The sequence below is a fragment of the Enhydra lutris genome, unplaced genomic scaffold (genome assembly GCF_002288905.1).
Source record: "Enhydra lutris kenyoni isolate GAN:26980312 unplaced genomic scaffold, ASM228890v2 scaffoldscaffold43, whole genome shotgun sequence".
Taxonomy (NCBI): Eukaryota; Metazoa; Chordata; class Mammalia; order Carnivora; family Mustelidae; genus Enhydra; species Enhydra lutris.
In genome coordinates this window covers 9,066,106-9,084,499 of record NW_019154127.1, presented here as the reverse complement: position 1 = coordinate 9,084,499, position 18,394 = coordinate 9,066,106, and the positions used below count along the sequence as shown (strand labels likewise).

The window sequence follows — 18,394 nt, the reverse complement described above, 5'->3', positions numbered from 1 at the left end:
GGAAGTAATTGTGGGTTTGGCTTGGCTGCTGCTGTACCAGAGCGCACAGTTCTTGTAGACACTAATCTCAGTGGATGCTGTGTAGACACAGGACATCATTTCCCAGCCTCAGTAGTCCAAGAACACCCCACCTTCCCCCTTCCTTCACTCCAGCTTGATGTGCAAGAAACCCCCACGTGTTCACACAGCAGAGAAGCGTCCGTTCACAGTCAAAGGGCCCTGCGGGTAGGGGGAGGGGGCTCGCTGCTCACCTGGCCTCTAAGTGAGTCCCCTGCTGATGGCCTTCATTTGCTGTGAGGTTGCTAAGCTGAAGCCACTGTAGACAGGAAAGACAGGCTAAGAAATCTCATACATACACACACACACACGCACAAAACACACACGACAAAATTGCCTTTCATGAGCAGGCAAGTAGCACTGTATGCAGAACAGCTGTTTTAGGGGATCTAAGTGTCTCTGACTCAGAGTCAGCTGGATCTCAGGCATGATGCATGGGGTATCTCCTGCATCCTTCCACAGGCAATGAAAATCCCATGCAGGCCCACCTGGAATTTCATCACAGCTGGAACATAGAGAATCTGTGTGCCATGCTGTGAATCTTGCCCCAGCCCCATCCCCAGACCACCTGGGGTCATTAACTTCTCGCCTGAGTCAGTTAGGGGTGGGTTCCCCACATGGTGACTCTCTAAGTCAAGCCCCAGGATCAGCAGCATCAGCACCAGCTGGGAGCTGTTAGACGGGCAGATCCTTGGGCCTGCCCCGAACCTGCTGAATCAGACAAGACTCTGGGATGGAGCCCAGCACTCTGTGTTTTAATGAGCCCTCTGGGGATTCCCATGCTCATGGGGCTGAGAACCACTGCTCTGTTGCAGGATCCAGGGAGATGAAAACTGAGTGGCCCGGAGAGTGAAGGGTCTGGGAGAAAATAACGTGCGGAGGACGGTCTGCTCCCTGGCTGAGGAGTGCCTCCCTCACCTCACACCGTAGTGGTGTTTTACCTGGCTGACCCTGTGAGGGGGAAGACTGGGTCTCGCCCCTCTATGTGGTCTGGGAAGAAGTTTCACTGGATGGGTAACTCCAGCCTAGCATCAGGTAGCAAGGGCTTTTAACATAGTATTTAATAAGCGTGCCACCTGTGGTTTAGTAACGATGACAGAAAAGGAAGTCACCTGATTGGTCCATCTTGGCCTCAGACCTATTGGTTATGCATGCAGCCATTCATCCATCCAACAAGTATTTATTGAGTGCCTACTGTGTACAGTCACTGTTGTACGTACTTGACATAGAATCATAAAGCTCACAAAAATTCTGCCCTGCTCTATTCACTTTCTGGTGGGGAAGATGGCCACCGATTCAGATAATCAATTAAAACATAGAGCCGATTAGATCATGGTAAATGTGAAAGAGAAAAATAAAGCCAGAAAGGGGGTAGCTGCTGTAGGTAGGATGGCCTGAGAGCATTACCTCTAAGAAAACGACATTTCAGTAAAGTGCCAAAGGTAGTAAGGGAGAATGCCCCCTGGTTGAAAAGCGGAATATTCCAGGAAAAAAGTAGTATTAAATGCAAAGGCCCTGAGGTCTGCCTGAAGCATTAGGGGACAACTACGACTGACATTTAGTGACCCAAGCTGCAAACAGGCACTGAGGTAAAGTGACTGTGGGCTTCAGTCCAAATGAGGAGGGGACCATCGTGGGGGCTGCAGGCGAAGCTGGGGTTTGATGTTATTTGGACTTAGCAGGGTCCCATGTTGAAGCTGAACCTATGAGGAGGCCTCTGCAGGAATTAGGGTAAGGGATGCTGGGGCCTGGGTGAGCGTGGTAGGGCCGGCGCATGGGGGAGAGGTGATGGCATTCTGGATGTATTTTGAAGGTAGAACTGATGTGCTTTGCTGATGGGTCGGACTGTGTAGTGAGAAAGAGGGGAGTGGGGATGAACCCAGGGTTTGGGGACATACCCCAAATGAGGTGTGGACAACCCACACTGTGAATCCTCCTGAGTTAGAGCCTGGGCCCCTCTAAGTAGCCGTCTGCATGTTGGGGCCACGTACTGAGTGCCCGTAAACACCAGGCCAAAAGGGAGGGGCTCTTGCCTCCTTGCCCGAGTTCAGTGGATCTTAATTCATGAAACTGGCAGTTACCGACCACAGTGATTGCGCCTCAGGAGACATTTGGCAGTGTCTGCAGACATTCCTGATTGTCACAACCGGAGGGTGTTCCTGGGAACTCACGGCTGGAGGCCAGAGACACTGCTCAGCATCCTACAGTATACCAGAGAGGATCCCCCTTCTTCCACCTCTAAAAGAATGGTCTGGCCCCGCATGTCAATAGTGTCAAAACTGAGAAAACCTGCCTTACATTAACATTTAACTGGTGTTTGCATCATGCACTGTGGTAGCTGCTATGAAGACGGGTGAAGAGAAGCTCATGGGGGCACCTGGGTGGCTCAGTGGGTTAAAGCCTCTGCCTTCGGCTTAAGTCATGGTCTCAGGGTCCTGGGATCGAGCCCCACATTGGGCTCCCTGCTTCGCGGGGAGCCTGCTTCCCCTCCCCTTCGGCCTGCCTCTCTGCCTACTTGTGATCTCTGTCTGTCCAATAAATAAATAAAATCTTTAAACAAAAAAAGAGAGAGAGAAGCTCACGGTCCATCAAAGGTGAGGAAGCTCCTATGGGATCGAGTGACAAGTCCAGAACCGAGGGATGTTCAAGGCCCAGCCGTAGCAGGGGTCAGGGTGCGGCCCAGTCCTCCTGGGCAGGAAAGGAAGTGTCCAAGACAGCAGCATTCATCAATATCTCCACATCACACCATGATTTATTCATAGATTTTAATACACAGTACGTCTTCCAATTGCTTCACTAAATCTATGAAATGGCATTATGATTCTACCCTTTTTTCCCCAATGAAAACCATTGAGTTTCCAAACGTTTTCATAACTTGCTCATGTCCACCTGTCACAGGCCTTGGACACCAGGCCCGGCTCCTCTCCCCTGCCTCAGGCTGCTTCCTTTAGCCGCACAGCACAGCTTCCTCCACAGGACAGACGAGCTCACCCTGCTTTTGCTTGTCTCAGAGGCATGACATCTGAACCCTGATGGTGTTGACTTCTTACAGATAGTACACATTTAAAAGCCATTTACTTGCCTCTCATTTGAATTTATTACAGCAGGTCAGTGTACCCGCCCTCGCCTTCACGTTACCTTCGTCAGATGTCTCCAAATAAAAGCGCTTGTTAAAAACTGTCAGCATGATGAAGAGACTTGCCGTCCAAGCCTATCAGTGGCTCTCAGTAAATACGCGCTGGGGTGACATTAAGAACAAAAAAGTTCTCAGGGTTAGGATGGGGACGGTTCCTGGGCCCTTCATGTCGTCTGTGTTGAGCTGTGCCCTGCAGCCCCCTACAGAATGGACTATTGGCTGAAGATCTTTTGATGTCACCTTCCCTCATTTTATGTGCAACACCGAATATTTGATACTTGAACATGGTTTGCTTGGACTCTTCTCTCTCCATGCCTTTCTCGTTTGACTCTGGAGATTTGACTTAATGTGTATTTTCCTACAATTTCTATAACGTTTCATGTATCATGTCAGGACAGTGAAATCCACAACGACAATCGCATTTGCTCCTTTCTGCCTCAGCGTTCTGAATCAGACTGGCATACAAGATGCTTCCTAATTAAGCTCGGCCATCTTCCAAGGTGTGGGTAGCACAGTGCTGGAGACTTGCAAACTAGTGAATTTTCCGAACGGTGATAGTGAGGTCAGTTAGTAATAGCTTGTCCTACTCGTAACAGACCTTGAGTCTTTACAGATGTCAGTTCATTGGGCTGCAAAAATGAGACACAGCCTGAGAGCCTCACTCAGGGAAGAGTCAGGAGGGAGACAAAGACTTTGCCCCTGCTTCTCTATCTGGGGCAGACCTCTCCTCAACCCCTCTCCTCTGCAGCCACTCATCACTGTCTTTGCCATCTCTTGGGATGTCAAGTGGATGGGCGCCATTTTGTAAAGCAAGAGAGCCTGAGAGTCCCGCTCCCCATTATGACACACGGGAATCCCATGGGCTCACTGTGGGTATTGACAGAGGGACATGGGGCCCGCTTTGGCATTTTCTATCTTGAACGTGAAATCATTTTGGTCAACCAGAATTTACATAGCCTGTTATGAAAATAAAAAACTGAAGCACCTTGGTGGCTATTGGGGTTAAATCTTTCCTCTCTGAGAAATGAAAGTGTTTTAAGTGAAAAAAAAAAAAAAAAAAGACAACTTCCAAGATAGAAAATATGCCACATTTCATCCTGAGCATGTAACTAGAGATCTTACTCTATAGAGTATTTTATTTCCAAATGATGAATCCCAAAAGGATGCAGTTCTCCCCAGATTTGAAGATCTAGCCGATACCCATTTTCAGCTGTAAAAAGAAATTAAAAACTTCAATAATGAAACTCAGGGAAACTTCAGACCCCTTTCAGGGACAAAGAACTAACTGTTGGTGTGTTGGTGGTGACTTTTAATTAACCGAGTCTTCAGCTGCTCTGGAGCAGGGGAAGGGGACCGGACTGGAGGGAAGAGACTGGGATTCCAGGTGTAAGAGAGCGTATTTAGTAAGGGTAAAAATAACACACAGCTGCGAAGACAAACATCTACAGTTTCAGTCTGAGCGGGGAGCCCTCCATGAATCACTGCTGAGCCCCACCCGCTGCTCAGGCCATGGGGTCTGAAGCAGCTTTTCCACTGCTTCTGATTCAGAAATAAAACAGACCCACAAATTACCCCGGCACTCTCCAGACAATCCCCTCCTTGTCTGGGGTCCTGAAAATACCTTTTGTGGTGACTTACCTCAATTCACGCTATGAAACTCGATTAGGAGTTTATTCGGTCGATTAGGTCTAAGTATGTGCTTTTAGGGTTCTTAGGAAGAAAACCACCTGAGAAGGTGGTTTTTGGTTTGAGACAGGCAGGGAATGAGTGCCCGGGCCAGCCTCCCACGGAGGGCCTTCTCTCGGAACTGACCTCTTTGGGTCAGTTTTAGGGCAGAGCCGCCAGAGCAAACCTTCGTATTTCTCTTAAGGCGCTTCATCACACAATAAACTAAAAAGAACATTCGGGAAGATGGTGACATTCTAGTAAAAAGTGATGAACTGAAGACTGCCTGAGAGTAACGTCAGCTTGCTTATCCACATAGCAGCTGGGGGGATGGAGAACGTGGTCTTCAAGGGAAAACACAGGTCAACTCGGGGAGAGGGGCTTCCTTCACTCAAATGCAGACACCAGGAGAACAGGGATGCTGGGGTATCCCTAGCACCTGGGGCAAAGCCTGAAGATTTGCACCATAAATACTGGTTAAAGGGGTGAATGAATCGAGAAGACCCATGGCTGTGGGGAATCTAGGGAGTGTGGGTTTATCCAAAGGAGCTATGGCCCAACAAAGGGCTTAGGTTGCACATAGCCAGTGAGGATTTGTATTTGGGGAAGATCAATCTGGAACTAAAGCTTGTGGTGGAGAACAAGGCAGTGACAGTCGTCTCCTAAGGGCAAAAGGAATTCAGGGATAAGAAGAAGGATGGGTCTTGAAAAAATAGATAGATTCTATTTTATAGAATAGATAAAATAGATAGATTGTAGGTGTGTCTCTATCCACTTCTAGAAGTATATTGATGTTCCAGATTTGATTTTGACTTGCCTTGGACTTTTTCTAAGGCCCCAATTAATAGTGAGTGGAGGCTAAGTGTTGTGAAGTAAGGGAGAATCACAGATTTAATGGGGCTAGTGAGCTCAGGGTTGTCACCTGGGGCTATGTTTGGTGACATTCTTGGATAAATGAGGTCCATTCACACATCACAGATGACAGCACAGGGCTGAGGCTCCATTCCGGTCAAGCTAATGCCCACATCTGTGCCATTCACTGTGGGCTCTTTCCATGATAGAATCTCCCCTGCTGTAAGTAGTCTCTGATGGGAGAAAACCAATGTCAGATGCCACGTTTATTTTGTTTTTCAAAAACAAAGACCCGACTTTAATTTCCCAGTACATTTTCACAGGTGCATTACCCTTTTTAAAAATAAGGTATTATGTATAGCAACAGCTAAATGAAGCTTTTGTCTCTGGCTGCATTCCACTTGACCTTAAAACCTTAGACCCACTCTTTTCCCGATGGGCCAACTTCTGTGCTGGTTGGTCCTCAGTTCTTGGGGCCACATTCTGGATCAGATTCCTTCCTGCCGTGCCTCTTAGCATGGGGACCTCTCATTGGATTTCCTGCCACGCTCACCAGTGTAAGCCCATCGTCTCTCCAGAGACCTCAAGGAAGTCTTGTGGGGGGAGCACTTGATATTCAACTGGAAATTGAGATGATCAACATTTTTTAAAAAACTAGACTAATCAAAATTCATATGTATGTCCACATCAACACACCATCTTTGGCTTCTCCCTGGAGACCTTGCCTTTGTCTGCATGTGGCCGCTCCTGTACAGCTCACATCTGTGAATCTCCCCATAACTGCCTTCGGGGCCACTCCCAGGATATCCTTCTGAAAATACTCAACAGTAACGAAACGGAGTTTTCTGAGGGTCTGTTCAGTTATGTCTCCCATCCAGGAGAATGACTGCTCATGGGGACTTACTATGTGAGGTCCTAGGGTGTGGTGGCAAAGTACTTGGACTCAGGACCCCAAAAGCCTAGGTTCAAATCAAGTATGGTCTATAAATATTTGTTTGTCCGCAGTGCCTTAGGCATTTTTGGAGGTCAATATGAGTTTAAAACACAGAAATAGAAGATTGTGGAAACTGGCATCTATAGCCTTCCCTCTCTCAAGATCTTTCTGTTTCCATTATTTCCATTATTCTTGATGCCCCTTCCCTGATCTCCTGAGTTGGCCAATTCTTTGCAGAGTGTCAAGAAATGGCAAGTTTGGAGGACTAGTTGAGCATGTGTAGTCTCTTGATTTCTGTAGCCAAAGCAGCTGAGATCTGTGTGCTTGGAGCACTCTGCTTTCCCACCAGCCCCCCTGCTGCTGTGTGGAATGCTCTGGATCTTTGATCAGATCCTGGGAAGGATATTGCTTGCTATATCACCCGGTTCTCTTCAGGAGAAGCCATGAGAGAAACCTCTGCTTCTGTGGAATAATGGAAACCATGTCAATTAATCCCCTGGATTTAACCATATTAGACACCTCCTGTGGAGTGGAGTATTTGTCTGAAGTATTTGTCCTTTGTGACTGGCTTATGTCACTCAGCGTAATGTCCTCAAGCTTCGTGCACCCTCAGAGATTGCAGGATTTCCGTCTTTTAGAGGAGACTTGCATTCCACTGTTGTATACACCACATTTTCTTTGTCCATTCACCCACGGTGGACAGTTAAGTTGTTTCTGCACCTTGACCATTGTGAATAGTGCTGTAATGAAAGTAGGAATGCAAGTATCTCTTTGAGATTTGGATTTCCATTCTTTCAGATAAATACGTGTAAATGAGATCGCTGGGTCATATGGTTGTCTTTTCTAAAGACTTTCAAGGAACCTCCACTCTCTGTCCCATTGCAGCAGTACCATTTTGCAGCCGCACCAACAGCGTGCAAGGGCTCCAGTATCTCTACATCCTAGCCAACATTTATTATGTTTTGTTTTTTGTGCTAGCCATCCTGACAGGCGTGGGGTGATCTCTCATTATAATTTTGCTTTGCATAATAATTTCTGTATGCCCCCAAAAGAAAGCATCATTGAGAGAAATAAACTGAGTGATGCTTATTTGCAAAAAAGAAATTCATCGCCCCCCAAAATAAGATACATTTCGCATTCACCAAATTAATCGCCCATTTAGCAAGCATCTAATGAATTGCCTTAGAACTTTCTCAGAAACTGCTGGAAAACATATGCAAGTACTAAGAATACAATATTTAAAGGGATGCGGTTTGCTCTGTGAATTTCAAAAGCACAGCATTGAAGGCCCAAATCCTTATCACGGTGGAGTACAGATCACATGACCCTCTCTCCCAGGCAGGGCTTGCTGCAGGTGGAACACCAACCAGACTGTTCCTGGGAAGCTTCTCCCTGCTGACTTGCAAACCTCAGAATGCCCAGCGTCTGTGCAGCTGCAGGGCTGGAAGCCAGGAGGTGGGTTTCCACAGCCTGGGGCTTTCCTCATCACACCTGGGCCACGAACTGAACATCTTTTTATTGGGAGACCTTTAAATAGACACTTGTTTTCTGAATCATGTTTTTTTTTTTTTCCTTAAATAAAGTGGTGTCTAAATAGATGCTTCAGGAAAAAAAAAAAATTTCCTGCCTACTCCAGGAATTGTCTCTACCTCTTGCTTAGGTTTTTTTAGACATTCCTGGTGTGTCCCACACCTGTTGTACTGGGTAATGAATGGGGGCTACAATAATCCTGGGTTAGAAATGGTGGGGCTGCCTGGGGGGCTCAATCGGTGAAGCGTCTGCATTCGGCTTGGGTCATGATCTCAGGGTCCTGGGATGGAGCCCCGCTTTGGGCTCCCTGTTCAGCAGGGGAGTCTGCTTCTCCCTCTCTCTCTCTGATGCTCCCTCTGTTTGTGCACACTCTCTCTCTGTCAAATAACATCTTCAAAAAAAAAAAAAGGCAATTGTGCATGTGGGACAATGCATGCCTTAAGCCAGAGTAACACGTGGGCAGGGAAGTCTCAATGCCTTTCTGAAATTAAGCCCTATTTTACCTTGGAAGGACAGCATCCTCCCTTTCCTTGGTGGAGGGGTTCTGTGCAGGGGCTAGAAGCGTGGACAACAGGTGAGGCTGTCCAGCTTCAAGTCTTAGTTCTGACCCCTCCTGGCTCTGGGGTCTGAACAAGCCCCTTCTCTTTTGTGTACTCAGTTTATACCTCCAAAAACTAGAGATGGTGCCCACTCTTGCTGTCCCAGGCTGTGGGAGGACCGATAATGGTTTGGCTCTCAGGACAGGTCCCTCCTGAATATATGCTCCTCACTGGGCTGTTAAAATTCCCAAGAGAATAAACAAGGGGACATGACTGAGAAGCGAGAACAGCACACCTGGGGCCCCTGGGCCTTGATTACCTGCGTGAGACTAGCATGTCGGACGCCTGTGGGGTGACACTCTCCCTTCTCTGGGACTGGAGTTCCCTTAGAGTTTTTACAAAAACTATTTGACATGGTCAAGAACACAGTTCCATTCTATCTTCCTCCAAAGCTAAAACAGAGTACAATGTTCTGAAGGAGCAGCTTTTGAAAATTGGGGTCTGGGGGGGGCCCATGTGGCTTTTTTTTTTTTTTAAACAATGAAAGCTGAATGGAAAGGCTTACCTGTCTTGCTGGAGAAGAGAGGATTTATGGTGTCTGGTATACAGCAGGCACTTAATTAAAGCGGTCTAAATGGATGAGCAGATGAGGGAACCTGCAGTGCTCACCTAGACTTTTTCGTTGTAGCTGGAGTCATGTTCATCCGCTGAGCAGCATCTAAAGCGTTTTCCTGAAAGAACCAAATCTTAGACTCCATCCTCTAGTCCCTAGTAACTCCTCTCCTTGAGGCAAATAGAGCGAAACACACACCCTCCACTCAACGGATGGAATTTTCCAAAGGGACAGGAAACGAAGTCTCAAGTGAAGACATTCCAGTTGTGATATTAGGATGGCGCTTCTAGAGATAAGTGTTTGAAGCCAGGAAAAGTAGCATCAGCAGGAAATAATGCATGTGTAGGCCACAGTGGAAATATAGAGAATCCACACCATGGGAACTCAGACTGTTTTTGTTTTTAAATTTCCTTCATGTTAGCACAGCTGTGGGGATGCCATGAAGCAAGACCATGTATTTCCAGGCCTGCGGTAAGGCCCTCGTCCTCTGACCCTGACCACGATCTTCTCCCATAGACGTACCTGCTGCTTCCTCAACTTCAGCCCTAAACTCCCTCCATCAGCACCAGGCACATGTGCAAGCGATGCTGGGAGGAAACCTTGATTTTTCAGAGTTCTGAAGATGCTGAAGAAACTGAATAAACTCTTCCCAGGGCAATTCCCCTCAGGCTGACCTTTCTGTCCACATCTTTGGCTCTCAAATGAACTTCTCCATCCTACCCCAGCCCCATCCCACCCGAGAGTGCTCTTCTGCACAAAACAATGGTTTTGACCTTCTCAAATTTGAAGGTCAGGTCCATGCCAGGCCCATAGTTTCATGATTCTACCAGTTGGCTGCAGAGCTCCAGCTAGTGAGGTGTGGTTAAGTTGAAGAAAAGCTCATTGGAGTGGAGCCCACAACCTCAAGGCCTTAGACACTGGGAGGGAAATCCAACATCCAACGACAATTTGGAGATTCCCAAGAACATGAAAATCCTGTGTTGGGTAGAGCCTGAGAGGCAATTGCCAGAAATCCACCTTAGAAGATGTAACACAAACGTCAAGGCCCCTCAGATACAGTGATCTTGAGTTGACGATCTGTGGGTTCACCTTCTAATCAGCATCGATGTATTTTCCTGTCTTCTGGTTAAGCTGGATTTTCCATTTGGGGTTTCCCTATTAGATATTTCATCATATCTTATAACCTTCAAATCTCACGAACTAGATTTATTTCTAGAAAAAAAGGCAGGTTTGTCTTTATCCCGATGACTGTGACTGCCTTAGTAACAGCAGCTCTGTGAGCGGTTCCCGGTTGCCATCTGACCCCTTTCTGCGTGCTCAGAGCTGGCTTCACACCACATCTCAGCCTCAGGGCTGCTGAGTCCTCTCTCCCACCTCCTCCCAGGGCACCAGGCCTGCTTCCTTCTCTGCTTTGCCTGCCCGCACCTCAGCTGGGACACGGCAAGCCTTCAAAGCTCCCAAGATTGGCTGTAGGGATTTGAAATGGACGCAAGGATTTCGTTCTGAGGTTTGCAAGAGGGATGTCATTCTAGTATAAACCTGGCAGTGTCTTCCGAGCTGGGGTCGCCTCCGAGCATCTGTGTACCCAGCCTGTTTTGAGTCGCAGAGAGAAGGCAATGGCAGTTCGCTCTTCCCTGCAAGTGTTTCCAAACAGCTGTCACCAGGGGAGTTTTGACATGACAGTTTCAGAAGGAGCTGGTTTAAGAAACAGAAGCCAGGTGTTAGCTCTACTTCCCCTGTGCCTGCCCTGTCTTTCCAACAAGCATGGCACCGTATTAGCACAGCTCCAGCTGCAGGAACAAAACAACACAGCCTGGGGGGGCTTATCCGACAGGAATTAATTTATTTCTCACAGGTCTGGAGGCTGGAAGTCCAAGCCCATGGTGCTGGCAGGGTTGGGGTCTGGGGAGAGTTCTGTCCTTGGGCTGTGGACCGCCACCTTCATGGTATATCCTCAGAGGCAGAGACAGAGAAGGAGAGTCTTCTGGTCTCTTTTGCTTCTTGTAAGGGCACTAATCCCATCATGGGGCCCTCATCATCATGACCTCAGGGGGAACCTCATTGCCTCCCAAAGGCCTCACTTCCAAATAACATTACATTGGGTGTCAGGGCTTGAAAAAAGGAGTTCTGGGGGGGACACGGTCATTCAGCCCGGAGCAGACACCATATGTGCCCTTTGACACCTCTGTCCTCCTTCTTCATCAGCCTCCCCACCTTGTCCTTCCTTGCTTCTCTCTGCATATCACAAGAAGGCTGGGAGGCAGGCTTTTTGGTGGCAGCAATAATGAAAGGATTTATCTTCTTCCCCTTCAGGAACTCCCCGGATGAATGCAGCATGGCAAAAGGCGGGAAGATGGTGGGCAGCCCAGACACTGTGGGCATGAATTACGGCAGCTACATGGAGGAGAAGCACATGCCGCCCCCAAACATGACTACGAACGAGCGCAGAGTCATCGTCCCAGCAGGTCAGAGGCTCATACTTCACTCTGCTCAGTCTTCAAACTGCCCCTTTCCAGAGCCCCATTCCGCTTTCTCTTCCTGCCTCTGGCTTCCATCACCCTCACTGGTCTAAAGGAATTTTTGTACATGGAAGCCGGCAGGAGTCTGGCCACCTTGGGTGAGCTGTCCACTGATATGTGTATGTGTGTGTGTGTGTGTGTGTGTGAGAGAGAGAGAGAGAGAGAGATAGAGAATGGAAATCCATGAAAAGTGGCCTCTCAAGGGAAGAATTGCCCTTTCTCTGAGATTATTTGGTGTTAGGTATTTTTTTTTTTTTTAATGAAGTGTTATTCATACTAGATGGTAAGCTTTTGAAAAGAAAATCTTATCTGGCAAAATAAAAAGCTGGGAGCAGTGTGTTGCTTGTTCTCAAAGTCAAAAATTCCAGCTATCCCTGGCCTACAATGCAGATTCCGAGAACCAGAGTAATTCTTTGCCACAGAGGTAATTCTAAACTCAAACCAAAGCAATAGCTCTGAATTTGAGGAAAATGCTGGAACTTACTTATTGAGCAAAAACTGAAGAGACACAGGAGAGATGGCTTACATATAGCTCCTCAGAGGAAATACGCCACATAAACCCCAAAATACCAGGACCACAGTGACAACTTCATGAGTCCTTAGTTGATGTCAGGATTTTGGTAAGCAGTTTGGAGACACCATCTCAGGAAATCTTGGGAAATAAGAATCCTTATCGTGATTTCCCTGATAAAGAAAATGGAGCTCCCAGAGGTCAACTAACTTTTCCCAGGGCCTACCATTAATAAGAGATACAGTCAGAGTTCAGAAAGGCCTTCCTGGTGACTTTGTTCTCTTCCTGGAGGTGCTGGATTCAGTCTTGATTCCTGATACAGCCCCTGTGGGCTCCCGTCTGTCACTCCTTGTGGCCAGCCATCTGGTCACCTTCTGACTCTGCCTCAGGGGCCTGGACTTACTGTCCCTTCAGCCTGAAACCCTTGATTCCGGGTAGTTCTGTCCTTCATCAGGGCTTTGTGCAAATTTCTCCTCAGAGAGGCCTTTCCTGAGGCCTCCCCCCACCCCGCCACCTAGAGCTATTCCTGAATCCACCCATGGACCTCAGCCCCCACCTACCTTGTTTGTCTTTACAGTGTTCCCTCTCATCTGTCATTATTCTGCACATCCATGTGACTGTTTGCTTCCTCCCTCCATACAACCTCAGCCCCCCCAAAGGCCCAACGTCCATGGCCAAGCACAAGGCCTGACATGCAGGAGGTACTCAAAGAGCGTTAACTGAGGGGGGATTGGATGAAAGGATACCTGTGCGTGCATGAGTTTGCACAAACTTGACTAAGCCTTGCTCCAGGGGTCATCCAAATTCATCTGTGTGAAGTGTGATGCGAACGGGCTCCAATCCCCTCCATGGTGTGATTCCCATCCCACTGCCCCTTAGTCTGTGTGCAATCATGTTCATGGACTTCTGTAGCCTTCCACATAGAACACAGTGCACGGAGAACATCTGGCTTGGGCTCATGGCCTGAGTGTCATTGCAGGACTGTCACTGGCAGGGTGGGGGTAGGTGGTGGTCTTCAGTGAACTGCATGGAGCTGATTTGGTGTGGTTGAGAGGAAGGGCATTGCTCTTGGGGTTCTCTCTCATCTTGAGGCATCTTGTGAGACTTTTACTGAGGACAGCAAGGGTGAAGTCTCATGTGCACCTGATGACAGGGACAAAACGGGTTTTGATGTTGACTTAAAGGCAGTTGATTTTCATATTGGAAGCCCTGTATTTGGTTTGTCACCACAGCTGAGCTACTTACCAGAAACGAATGACTTGATTCTGGGTCATAGAACAGAAGGTAGTTCCTGCTGATGGGAAAAAATATGGAGATGCAAGTGTCCGAGGCATGCGCCCTGGCTGTGTGGTTCCTTAAAAAAAAGCTGAGGGAACAAGGGTGTTCCTGGGGAGGAATGAAGGAGAGGGGTGCTGTTACCTCAGACGCTGTATGGGTATGAGCAGGATGAGGTAGGAACCCAAAGGGTGCCCACCCATACCTGTCTCTCCCTTAGCCTTGTTTCTTAAGAGTGTCATTTCTGCAGTTCAGGCAAAACAATGTTTTTCATTCTTTAGGAGAGGAGAACCAGTCTGAGGAGAGTCTTGTCTTTGTTCCTCATAGAATCACAGACCCTGGAGGTAATGCGTGGTGACCCTCACCCTGTTTACTCCTGAGGTCATATTTCTCTCCTGTGGTCAATGTGCTTTGAAGTCATCAGTATCATTTCCAACAGGGACAGACTTGAGGCTTTCTACCTTAAGTAAAATGTTGAGAAAACAGGAGAGATATTTATATCTCAGTTTAATCAAGTCAAAGCTTCCGCCGTTCCTGATATTGTACAGTAGGTGCTCATTAAACATCAGTTGGGTGGGTGGAACGATGGTCACGCAGATTGGCTCACACTTAAGGTTTTGTGTAAAGACTGGTTTCATCCCCTGAAGAAAGTCCTCTTTCAGCTGTTGCCTCCTTTGGTTGCTTCACGCCCATGCAGGCAGTTAGTCAGTTAGTAGTGTTTGTAAGAGAGTTGGCTGTGGCTGGTTTTGCAAGTTGTGAGTCTTTCAGTTATTGGCCAAGCTTCACGTGTGTGTGCTCATACAGAGACACACAGATGAACACACACCACACACCCACCCATCCACCCACACCCATCCACCCACCTACCACACACACACACACACACACACACACACACACACACAGCTACATTGCACAATCCAGATAATTCCCCAATGAGGCCATGAGATTGCAAGCCCTGGGAGCAGCTCTGTCAGCTGCTGGGTCTGTACCTTTAGCCCTAGCTCCAGGACCCAGGACCCACGTACCTCCTGCAAGCACATCTGGGCCAGAGAGTGCTCTGCACACGCAGATGGAATTCTCCAAACCTGGTTCCACCTGGCCCATAGAGTTCCTACTAGTTAAATACATCGATGGACACTCAGAAGTGCTAATCATAAAGATAGCTGAAAAAATTACTTATGTCTAAGCATCTGCTTTTAAAATACAGACCTTTAAATCTTGCACAGTTGCAAAAGGTGGGTGTCATTTGGCTCCAGGGTGTCAGCAGGCAGTGAGAAGGGGATGCCTCATTCAGTATGTGATTAAGCATTCATAGGATCAAAAGGAAAGTAATATGGGAAAGATGGCCCATCTATTCATTCTGAGTCTGGAGGAAAATGTATTCTTCAGTTTGTTGTAGGAGAGGAACAGGGAAGTCATGAGAAAAACATTCAATCAGTGAGACCAGTGGACATTCCAGAAAGCTCTGGCTTATGCCTATTGTCCTGGAAAAATTGTAGATTGTGCCTCCCCCTCTCAAAGTTCACTGGTTGGACAACAAATCACATTTGTACTTTTTTATTTACCTGTCTATTTGGTATACATTTGTATGGCTAAGTCTACATCTCATGGGGTTGGGATTTTCCTGACATGGTTGTAGATCAGAATGTCATTAAGTGGAATCAGTCTTACAAGGAGCTAAACATGTGTGGCCTGGTGAAATGGCATTTTGTTGGTTGGCTCAACTGGATTTGGATGTCGACTGAAAAATGTTTCTCCATATATGAACAGAACCACTTGCACCAGGGGGGACTTGTGATTTGAAAGTGCACACTTCCAATCCAATCTTAATCTGGATGTGGGGAGGGTCGAGGATCCCACATTGTTGACACACTTTCCACGGGACTCCATGCATACTAGGGCTTGAGATGCTCTAATCTAAATAGAAAGCACCAAATAAATTCTACATGAATACACCTTATCCGTTTTTACCAAATGCACGCTGGGTTACTTTTAGAAGTGGGAGTGGCCAGGAAGATAGGAAATAACCAACAATTTCGCATTGATGTCCCAAATAATTTCAAAAATGAAGAGTCACCCATTTGGTGGGAAGGAATTTTGTCTTCCTAAAGCTTCTCCTTGAGGATGTATTTTTGGGACCTATCATTGGTAGCACACTAATGTAACATGGTGTGACAAATACACTCAAATAAAAAAGAAAAATAAAATAAAATCAATAGAATAGAATAGAATAAGATAAAATAAAATAAAATAAAATAAAATAAAATAAAATATGCAGAGACCATGCATCAAGGCATCCACAGGAAAAGCCAGGACAGTTAAAGGCATAGAAGGCAGTGTGAGAGTGGCTCCCCAGGCTCCATTCTGACAGTCTGGACTAAGCAAAGTATGAGGCCCATAGGCATTGGGCTGTATTCCTATCAACAGCCAAGATGAGTCGGGCATGATGTAAGCATTTGACTTCCTGGTGTTCCGACATCTGCCTCGTCAATCTGTGAACAGAGATCACTGATGAGAGACAGATGGTCTCCACTGCACCATGGGGCTGGTATTCTGAAGCACCTTGGTTTCACGACATCTCATGAAGCATCTGCCATCAGGGATGCTGTCCCTCTCGGTACCAGCTGTAGCTCTGGCAGTCCCTGTAGCTTTTTCCGTATTGACAATGCTCTTGGTGATGTGCTAACCAACAGGGCTAACAAAGAGGAAGGCATAGTCTTCAACCACTTTTTTTAAAAGTTGCAAAATGCTGACCAAAATGCAATAGGACGTCGGGTTTTAGCAGCTTACATCATTTTGAAAGATTTTATTTTCTTTGCTCTGTTTTTATTCCCCAAAATGGGTGAAAAGTGTTGGGCTTTTCAAACGTTTCTACTTTTTTTCCCCTCTTTTTTAAAAATTTAAATTCAGTTAATTAACATATAGTGTATTTTTAGTTTCAGAGGTTATTGAATGATTCTTCAGTAAAACATTTCTACTTTTATTTTCTAAATATCCACCTTGAGCATGAGCGGTCCTGGCAACCAGAAGTCAGAGATAAAGAGTTGCCACACTCACTTGTTTGCTTCATTCATTCACTCACTCACTCATTCATTCATTCATTCACTGAGTGCTTACTGTGTTTCAGTCACCAGGAATAAAAGTTCTTATATGATTTAAGACGCCCTATTCCTACTCCCACAACACCCATGGCTGGAACTCCTGGTATTGCGTCTTCTTCAGACCCTCCTCACTGGGTCCCTTTGCAATTCATGAGCAACTCAGTGAAGACTTCCTACTCTTATGCCCATCACAGAGGAATTGCCCTGAGCCGGTCAGAAATAGATTAGACCCATCCACATGAAGTTAGTAGCTCCTGACAGAAGAGTGTGGGATTAAGAGCTCAAATGACTGAGTCAGACAAATGTTTAAAAAAATCAGAGGAAGTAGATGACAATAAACATGACAGATCAAGAGATAATTCCTTAGTACCATTTATGATATGATTCCCAAATACCTTTGCACCTGCCGCCATTTCTCTCTGCCACATCCTGCTCCCCCACCCCCCAGCCCTCTTTTCTCTGCTCACAAATCCTTCTTCAGGGCAAACTCCCCTGTCTAGGAAGCCAACCTTGATCTTTTGGCAACATAATTGCTTCTCATAAGACATCTTACCACTTCTTTTATTACCATGCTTTATTTCATTTCACATTATATTCTAGAATAAATTCCATCTTACTTAAATACACATATACTATTTAGTCTCATGGAGGATTTGAGATGCCTTGTGAACTAGACTACTGATAAACATGCGAACCAAACTACTGATCAAAAAGAAACTAGGAATTGGTCCTAGGAAATTAAAAATATTAATGGAAAACCAAAATCACATGAGAGAAGAATGCAGCCATTTTGACCACATTTGACCAAGAACTTGGCCAAGACATTGTAGCCATGCTTCCAGTATGGCTGTGAGCTTCCTGGCAGCCAAAATAAAAAGTCATGTGGGGACATAATCCTTGTTTTTGCAAAGAAGTTTCACAAGGAAGGTGATGTTTTCCTCAATTCTGAACCCTACACATAGGATCCCTTGACTTTACCTTGGGGTCCACCGAGGCCGTAGAGATGACCATCATTCTGCCATGATTATAGAGCTCCATTTCACCAGCGTGTTTCTTGTGAATATCCTTTATAAACAGAGTGAATTACATTAGATAACGGCTTTATGCAGACAGAGGCCATATGCCCAGTATGAGTCTTTGCTGGTCCGGCTTACTGTAAAGTCAAGATTTTGAGTTCTTGGAGTGGCACAAGGCTCATATGGCTTTCTCATGATTCTACCTAAGTATTTCCAAGCTGGGCTTTGACAGCAGATGAACAACAAGTAATAGAAGAATATACTTACTGCCCGAGCTCAGATGGTAAACCTATTATGTTTGAATCTTTATTAGAGTTAGTTATTTATGAGCCTGTCTATTCTATTAGATTGCAAGTTGGAGAATATGTCTTTTGAATTCTTAATCACCAGACGAGGCAGCAGGAAGCTTGTGGCAGAGGTCAGTCAATCTGCACTTATTGAGTTAATGGTAATCCAGATTTAGTTAGCAAGAAACGTGGAGTCACAGGAGTTGAGGTACGAGACTCTTGATGATCTTAGTTCAACTCTGTATTAGTCAGGATTCTTCAGAGAAACGGAACCAATCTCTCTTTCTCTCTTTCCCCATTTATTTATCTATTATGAGGAATTAGCCCACATGATTACGGAGGCTGAGAAGTCCCAC

At 46.3% G+C, this 18,394-nt stretch overlaps 1 protein-coding gene across 4 annotated transcripts in view; it reads left to right on the top strand.

Annotated features, from left to right (window-relative positions):
• Window positions 1–18,394, top strand: part of LOC111155700 (ERG, ETS transcription factor) — a 171,771-nt gene that overhangs the window by 121,180 nt on the left and 32,197 nt on the right. For all 4 annotated transcript variants that reach the window (XM_022516014.1, XM_022516011.1, XM_022516013.1 and 1 more), the window contains one exon: window positions 11,640–11,791. In XM_022516014.1, the coding sequence (XP_022371722.1) occupies window positions 11,640–11,791 (152 nt within the window). The remainder of the gene's footprint in view (window positions 1–11,639; window positions 11,792–18,394) is intronic.